This window comes from Ranitomeya variabilis, chromosome 8 (genome assembly GCF_051348905.1).
Source record: "Ranitomeya variabilis isolate aRanVar5 chromosome 8, aRanVar5.hap1, whole genome shotgun sequence".
Classification (NCBI taxonomy): domain Eukaryota; kingdom Metazoa; phylum Chordata; class Amphibia; order Anura; family Dendrobatidae; genus Ranitomeya; species Ranitomeya variabilis.
This window is the reverse complement of record NC_135239.1, coordinates 7746913-7755932: the sequence shown is the minus strand read 5'-3', so window position 1 is coordinate 7755932 and position 9020 is coordinate 7746913. Positions and strand designations below refer to the sequence as shown.

The following is a 9020-nucleotide window of genomic DNA, read 5'->3' as shown; positions in this document are numbered from 1 at the left end:
CTCTCTGCATCTCATCCTCTCTGCATCTCATCCTCCGTGCATCTCATCCCCTGTGCATCTCATCCTCCGTGCATCTCATCCTCTCTGCATCTCATCCTCTCTACATCTCATCCTCCGTGCATCTCATCCTCCGTGCATCTCGTCCTCCGTGCATCTCATCCTCTCTGCATCTCATCCTCCGTTCATCTCATCCTCCGTTCATCTCATCCTTCGTGCATCTCATCCACCGTGCATCTCATCCTCCGTTCATCTCATCCTCCGTTCATCTCATCCTCCGTTCATCTCATCCTTCGTGCATCTCATCCTCCGTGCATCTCATCCTCCGTTCATCTCATCCTCCGTGCATCTCATCCTCCGTGCATCTCATCCCCTGTGCATCTCATCCTCCGTGCATCTCGTCCTCCGTGCATCTCGTCCTCTCTGCATCTCATCCTCTGTGCATCTCATCCTCTCTGCATCTCATCCTCCGTGCATCTCATCCTCCGTGCATCTCATCCTCCGTGCATCTCATCCTCCGTTCATCTCATCCTTCGTGCATCTCATCCTCTCTGCATCTCATCCTCTCTGCATCTCATCCTCTGTGCATCTCATCCTCCGTGCATCTCATCCTCCGTGCATCTCGTCCTCCGTGCATCTCGTCCTCTGTGCATCTCATTCTCTGTGCATCTCATCCTCTGTGCATCTCATCCTCTGTGCATCTCATCCTCCGTTCATCTCATCCTCCGTGCATCTCATCCTTCGTGCATCTCATCCTCTCTGCATCTCATCCTCCGTGCATCTCATCCTCCGTTCATCTCATCCTCTGTGCATCTCATCCTCTGTGCATCTCGTCCTCCGTGCATCTCATCCTCCGTGCATCTCATCCTCTCTGCATCTCATCCTCTCTGCATCTCATCCTCTCTGCATCTCATCCTCTCTGCATCTCATCCTCCGTGCATCTCATCCTCCGTGCATCTCATCCCCTGTGCATCTCATCCTCCGTGCATCTCATCCTCTCTGCATCTCATCCTCCGTGCATCTCATCCTCCGTTCATCTCATCCTCCGTTCATCTCATCCTCTGTTCATCTCATCCTCTGTTCATCTCATCCTCCGTGCATCTCATCCTCCGTGCATCTCATCCTTTGTGCATCTCATCCTCTGTGCATCTCATCCTCTGTGCATCTCATCCTCTGTGCATCTCATCCTCTGTGCATCTCATCCTCTGTGCATCTCATCCTCTGTGCATCTCATCCTCCGTGCATCTCATCCTCTCTGCATCTCATCCTCTCTACATCTCATCCTCCATGCATCTCGTCCTCCGTGCATCTCGTCCACCGTGCATCTCATCCTCTCTGCATCTCATCCTCTGTGCATATCATCCTCCGTTCATATCATCCTCCGTTCATCTCATCCTCCGTTCATCTCATCCTTCGTGCATCTCATCCTCCGTGCATCTCATCCTCCGTGCATCTCATCCTCCGTTCATCTCATCCTCCGTTCATCTCATCCTTCGTGCATCTCATCCTCCGTGCATCTCATCCTCCGTGCATCTCATCCTCCGTGCATCTCATCCTCCGTGCATCTCATCCCCTGTGCATCTCATCCTCCGTGCATCTCGTCCTCCGTGCATCTCGTCCTCTCTGCATCTCATCCTCTGTGCATCTCATCCTCTGTGCATCTCATCCTCTGTGCATCTCATCCTCTCTGCATCTCATCCTCCGTGCATCTCATCCTCCGTGCATCTCATCCTCCGTGCATCTCATCCTCCGTTCATCTCATCCTTCGTGCATCTCATCCTCTCTGCATCTCATCCTCTCTGCATCTCATCCTCCGTGCATCTCATCCTCCGTGCATCTCGTCCTCCGTGCATCTCGTCCTCTGTGCATCTCATCCTCTGTGCATCTCATCCTCTGTGCATCTCATCCTCCGTTCATCTCATCCTCCGTTCATCTCATCCTTCGTGCATCTCATCCTCTCTGCATCTCATCCTCTCTGCATCTCATCCTCCGTGCATCTCATCCTCCGTGCATCTCGTCCTCTGTGCATCTCATCCTCTGTGCATCTCATCCTCTGTGCATCTCATCCTCCGTGCATCTCATCCTCCGTGCATCTCATCCTCTGTGCATCTCATCCTCTGTGCATCTCATCCTCTCTGCATCTCATCCTCTCTGCATCTCATCCTCCGTGCATCTCATCCTCCGTGCATCTCGTCCTCTGTGCATCTCATCCTCTGTGCATCTCATCCTCTGTGCATCTCATCCTCCGTGCATCTCATCCTCCGTGCATCTCATCCTCCGTGCATCTCATCCTCTGTGCATCTCATCCTCTGTGCATCTCATCCTCTGTGCATCTCATCCTCCGTGCATCTCATCCTTCGTGCATCTCATCCTTCGTGCATCTCATCCTCCGTGCATCTCATCCTCCGTGCATCTCATCCTCCGTGCATCTCATCCTCCGTGCATCTCATCCTCCGTGCATCTCATCCTCCACTCTCACCGTTCTCCTGCTCCAGATGACTTTTCTATACGGCTGATTCCATGCATCTCAGCCTCCATCGTATCTCAGCCTGGGGGCACTGTGACCGGTAACTGGGATGGGGGCACAGTGACCAGTAACTGGCATGGAGGCCCTGTGACCGGTAACTGGGATTGGAGTGCTGTGACCGGTAACTGGGATGGGCGCAATGTGACCGGTAACTGAGATGGAGGCACTGTGACCGGTAACTGGGATGGAGGCACTGTGACCGGTAACTGGGATGGAGGCACTGTGACCGGTAACTGGGATGGGGGCACTGTGACCGGTATCTGGGATGGGGGCACTGTGACCGGTAACTGGGATGGGGGCACTGTGACCGGTAACTGGGATGGGGGCAATGTGACCGGTAACTGGGATGGGGCACTGTGACCGGTAACTGATGGGGGCACTGTGACCGGTAACTGGGATGGGGGCACTGTGACCGGTAACTGGGATGGAGGCACTGTGACCGGTAACTGGGATGGGGGCAATGTGACCGGTAACTGGGATGGGGCACTGTGACCGGTAACTGATGGGGGCACTGTGACCGGTAACTGGGATGGGGCACTGTGACCGGTAACTGATGGGGGCACTGTGACCGGTAACTGGGATGGGGGCACTGTGACCGGTAACTGGGATGGAGGCACTGTGACCGGTAACTGGGATGGGGGCACTGTGACCGGTAACTGATGGCGGCACTGTGACCGGTAACTGGGATGGCGGCACTGTGACCGGTAACTGGGATGGCGGCACTGTGACCGGTAACTGGGATGGGGGCAATGTAATGGAGGTGCAATGCTGCTCCTATAATTGCGGCACAGTGTCGTGGTCCAGTATGGCGGCATTATGGCTGATACTACAGGGCCGCTGCGGCTATCACTGTTAGGGACGGTGTGGTTGGGCATTGCAGGGGGACTAGTATAGTAATGGGGGCACTACTACCGCGCCTCACACCTCATCACAACCTCCGGATCTGGCGGTATCGCCGCTCCCTGCATGGTATCACGTCACAACACTCAGATGAAGCAGCCATTTTATTATTCAAGATCACCACAAATCAATGAGTAAATGACAGGAGCAGAATTATCGTCTGTCGCTCGAGGAACATCACAGCTTGGATGAAGCTTTTCTCCTCACAGTGCCGGTGATGTTTCCATAGGGTTTATCTGAAGGCAGCAGGATCTGCGGAGACATTGGATATCATCATATAACGCCGCCATAATCTGCTACCTATCTACAACATCATACCGCCATCGTTCTCTGTACAATGACATTATATGTTGGGGTGATGCCCCGCAGCTGCGCCCTGTGACGCAGACAGTAAACGCCGCAGCAGACGGTTCTCATTACCTCGTCTTTGTTGTTCAGGCCAAACTTGCTCATATCGATGGTGAAATAATGTTTGTTCGGCAAAATAATCTCAACTTCTTCAATCTGCAATGAAGAGAAGTCATTATAGGGACGAGGCCCCACGAGCCGCATGGCTAATGCAAGAACGGTTCCCAAAGCTGACACCTGCCCCCGATCAACGGAGGACGAGACAAGAAACGGAGGACGAGACGAGTAACGGAGGAAGAGACGAGTAACGGAGGAAGAGACGAGTAACGGAGGACGAGACGAGAAACGGAGGACGAGACGAGTAACAGAGGACGAGACGAGTAACGGAGGACGAGACGAGTAACGGAGGACGAGACGAGTAACGGAGGACGAGAAGAGTAACGGAGGATGAGACAAGAAACGGAGGACGAGACGAGTAACGGAGGACGAGACGAGTAACGGAGGACGAGACGAGTAACGGAGGACGAGACAAGAAACAGGACGAGACGAGTAATGGAGGACGAGACGAGTAACGGAGGACGAGACGAGTAACGGAGGACGAGACGAGTAACGGAGGACGAGACGAGTAACGGAGGACGAGACAAGAAACAGGACGAGACGAGTAATGGAGGACGAGACGAGTAATGGAGGGCGAGACGAGTAACGGAGGACGAGACGAGTAACGGAGGACGAGACGAGTAACGGAGGACGAGACGAGTAACGGAGGACAAGACGAGTAACGGAGGACAAGACGAGTAACGGAGGACGAGACGAGTAACGGAGGACGAGACGAGTAACGGAGGACGAGACGAGTAACGGAGGACGAGACAAGAAATGGAGGACGAGACGAGTAACAGGACAAGACGAGTAACGGAGGACGAGACAAGAAATGGAGGACGAGACGAGGAACAGAGGACGAGACGAGTAACAGAGGATGAGACGAGAAACGGAGGACAAGACAAGAAACGGAGGACGACACAAGTAACGGAGGACGAGACGAGTAACAAAGGATGAGATGAGTAACGGAGGACGAGATGAGAAACAGAGGACGAGATGAGTAATGGAGGACGAGATGAGTAACGGAGGACGAGATGAGTAACGGAGGACGCGACAAGTAACAGAGGACCAGACAAGAAGCGGAGGACGGGACGAGTAACGGAGGACCAGACAAGAAACGGAGGACGAGACAAGTAAAGGAGGACGAGACGAGTAACGGAGGATGAGAGAAGTAACGGAGGACGAGACGAGAAACGGAGGACCAGACAAGAAATGGAAGACGAGTAATAGAGGACGAGACGATTAATGGAGGACCAGTCAAGTAACGGAGGACGAGACAAGCCATCGAGGTCTAGATGAGTAACGGAGGATGAGACGAGTAACGGAAGACCAGACAAATAACAGAGGACCAGACAAGCAACGGAGGACCAGACAAGCAACGGAGGACCAGACAAGCAACGGAGGACCAGATAAGCAACGGAGGACCAGATAAGCAACGGAGGACGAGAGAAGCAATGGAGGACCAGACAAATAATGGAGGACCAGACAAGCAACGGAGGACCAGACAAGCAACGGAGGACCAGACAAGCAACGGAGGACCAGACAAGCAACAGAGGACCAGACAAGCAACAGAGGACCAGACAAGCAACAGAGGACCAGACAAATAACGGAGGACCAGACAAGTAACAGAGGACCAGACAAATAACGGAGGACCAGACAAGCAACGGAGGACCAGACAAGCAACGGAGGACCAGACAAGCAACGGAGGACCAGACAAGCAACGGAGGACCAGACAAGTAATGGAGGAAGAGATAAATAATGGAGGACAAGACAAGAAACGGAGGACCAGACCCCCAGGAGAGGCCAGGATGGCGGCACAGACTCAGACATGACAGAAGTGGCCCAAAAATCTCAATCAGCTGAATGTTGTAAAATGCAGGAGGTCTCTGTCCACAACCCTCTAACCCCCAACTCAGACCCCTCTGTCCCCTACAGAAAAGAGGAAGGAGAATAGATGGATAAAGAACAGATGAATCCGTGCAGAGTCAGATGGTGAGAAATGAACTGAATGCCAGTCCTACTGTCCCACACACCTTGTACTATTGTCTTGTGCTCCCTGTCCCATAGTCCTGCGCTCCCTGTCTTACAGTCCCGTGCTTCCTGTCCCATTCTTACCGCCTATAGTCACGCCAACACGTCCTACAGTGAGCATCCTATAGTTTTGTAGTCCCCGTCCTATAGTTTTGTGCTCCCCATCCTATAGTTTTGTAGTCCCCGTCCTATAGTTTTGTAGTCCCTGTCCTATAGTTTTGTAGTCCCCGTCCTATAGTTTTGTGCTCCCCATCCTATAGTTTTGTAGTCCCCGTCCTATAGTTTTGTAGTCCCTGTCCTATAGTTTTGTAGTCCCCGTCCTATAGTTTTGTGCTCCCCATCCTATAGTTTTGTAGTCCCCGTCCTATAGTTTTGTAGTCCCTGTCCTATAGTTTTGTAGTCCCTGTCCTATAGTCCCGCAGATCCTATCCCATAGCCCTGCAGTCCCCGTCCTATAGTCCTACTGTTACCGTCCTATTGTCCTGCAGTCGCCATCGCTCAGTCATGGATGGTAAGTCCTCGGAGTATAAGCCCCCTGAGGACGGACCCCATTACTTTGTATTAGACAATCCGCCCCACAGACAGAAGAAATGAATTGATGGCAGATTGTGAACCTCTGGGATAAAACATTGTCGTTCTCGGATACGGCGGATCTCTTTGATATCACACCTCCTCTTACGACATTTCTGACCATTGCACATATGGAGACCCCGGCCACCGTGTGCCCCCCGCTCCGTACCTGGGGGACGCTGCTCAGGCACAGCACCTGGATGTCGTACAGCGTCTTCTGGACGGAGGGGGAATATTCTCCTTTGTCGTACGGACCAGCAAATTTGTCAAGGATGATTTCTTTCACGGTTCCACTGGAGAAACAAGAAGACGTTTGTCAGATGATCGTCACCCGATGCCGGATTGATGATTGGGTATATGATCACTAGAGCAGGGACTAATGAGGACATAGGTCCATCCTGCACATCGAGAGCACATAAGACCCGCTGAGCCCAGCGCCCCGCTATCTCCGCAGGCCCCAACAATATAAGGAGCGGCGGTGGACACAATCGCCTACCGCTCCCGTTCACATGGAGATCTTCAGAGCCCTAGTTCTTGGGATCGGTGGGAGTCCAAGCAGTCGTACCCCAAGTTGTCGGGAGGCTATCCCTAACCAATGAATGGGGTAGAACTCCCAGCTTCAGCATGTCCTTGTGACTCACTGGCGAAGCCAAGGCCAGCGGCCGCTGCAGGGGCCTGTAATGTAACATGGCGGCCGATCGATAGAGTGGACCTCTCTTCTGGTTCATAAAAGGGACCACCCTGTACGATGAGAAAACCCCAGGGCTCTGCCAGACCCAAGGCCACTTACCAGATGGCATCAAAGTGGAGCCCCTTGTAGGAGTCGAACTTCCATTTGCAGTTGACGATGGTGGAGAAGCAGCGGTCCTTCACCTCGGGGAGTGTTGTGTATTGATCTTTTATAAAACCTTCGAATCCGGACTGTGTCGTCTTCAGAATTCGCAGATCTTTAATTCCAGAGTAAACGACGGGCTGACCTGCGGGGGGGACAGCGAAATGCCGGTATAAGATGGCGGTGCGGAGACTACAACACCCGGAGGTCCACAGTCCTCTCACACCAAGGACAACCAGACCCGGTCCTGACGTAGTTCTCCTACCTCCTCGCTCCTGTCCTACTTCACAGAAATGGGTGCCCTCGGAGGAATAGATAAAGGCATGAACGTGCTCCACTCCGTCCTGCATAAACAGAGGCAGGAAGAGAGAAATGCATCAATTCCCTTATCTAAGCAGATGCAAAATGTCTGTCGTGGCAGTTACCAAACTTGTGCACTCATCACTTCTACCCCTTAGTGTGCGACCAATCAGAGCCTCACATCACTTTACTTAGAAGACAAAAATGCTATCATGTATCTCTGTATACAGGGAGCTCCCCCTAGTGGTGGCTGCAGACAGGATCTTATCATGTATCTCTGTATACAGGGAGCTCCCCCTAGTGGTGGCTGCAGACAGGATCTCATCATGTATCTCTGTATACAGGGAGCTCCCCCTAGTGGTGGCTGCAGATAGGATCTTATCATGTATCTCTGTATACAGGGAGCTCCCCCTAGTGGTAACTGCAGACAGGATCTTATCATGTATCTCTGTATACAGGGAGCTCCCCCTAGTGGTGGCTGCAGATAGGATCTTATCATGTATCTCTGTATACAGGGAGCTCCCCTAGTGGTGACTGCAGACAGGATCTTATCATGTATCTCTGTATACAGGGAGCTCCCCCTAGTGGTGACTGCAGACAGGATCTTATCATGTATCTCTGTATACAGGGAGCTCCCCCTAGTGGTGGCTGCAGATAGGATCTTATCATGTATCTCTGTATACAGGGAGCTCCCCCTAGTGGTGGCTGCAGACAGGATCTTATCATGTATCTCTGTATACAGGGAGCTCCCCCTAGTGGTGACTGCAGACAGGATCTTATCATGTATCTCTATATACAGGGAGCTCCCCCTAGTGGTGACTGCAGACAGAATCTTATCATGTATCTCTGTATACAGGGAGCTCCCCCTAGTGGTGGCTGCAGACAGGATCTTATCATGTATCTCTGTATACTGGGAGCTCCCCCTAGTGGTGGCTGCAGACAGGATCTTATCACGTATCTCTGAATACAGGGAGCTCCCCCTAGTGGTGGCTGCAGACAGGATCTTATCATGTATCTCTGTATACAGGGAGCTCCCCCTAGTGGTGACTGCAGACAGGATCTTATCATGTATCTCTGTATACAGGAAGCTCCCCCTAGTGGTGACTGCAGACAGGATCTTATCATGTATCTCTGTATACAGGGAGATCACCCTCGTGGTGACTGCAGACAGGATCTTATCATGTATCTCTGTATACAGGGAGCTCCCCCTAGTGGTGACTGCACACAGGACCTTATCATGTATCTCTGTATACAGGGAGCTCCCCCTAGTGGTGACTGCAGACAGGATCTTATCATGTATCTCTGTATACAGGGAGATCACCCTCGTGGTGACTGCAGACAGGATCTTATCATGTATCTCTGTATACAGGGAGCTCCCCCTAGTGGTGACTGCAGACAGGATCTTATCATGTATCTCTG

At 52.3% G+C, this 9020-nt stretch overlaps 1 protein-coding gene across 2 annotated transcripts in view; it reads right to left on the bottom strand.

The window, feature by feature from the left end:
* Positions 1-3510: 3510 nt before the first annotated feature.
* The window catches only part of LOC143787603 (uricase-like), a 20385-nt gene continuing 14875 nt past the window's right edge, over positions 3511-9020 (bottom strand). For both annotated transcript variants that reach the window (XM_077276498.1, XM_077276499.1), the window contains exons 4-8: positions 7567-7645; positions 7260-7446; positions 6639-6762; positions 3845-3928; positions 3511-3676 (exon numbers count right to left, since the gene is read on the bottom strand). In XM_077276498.1, the coding sequence (XP_077132613.1) occupies positions 3602-3676; positions 3845-3928; positions 6639-6762; positions 7260-7446; positions 7567-7645 (549 nt within the window). In that variant the 3' untranslated portion in view covers positions 3511-3601. The remainder of the gene's footprint in view (positions 3677-3844; positions 3929-6638; positions 6763-7259; positions 7447-7566; positions 7646-9020) is intronic.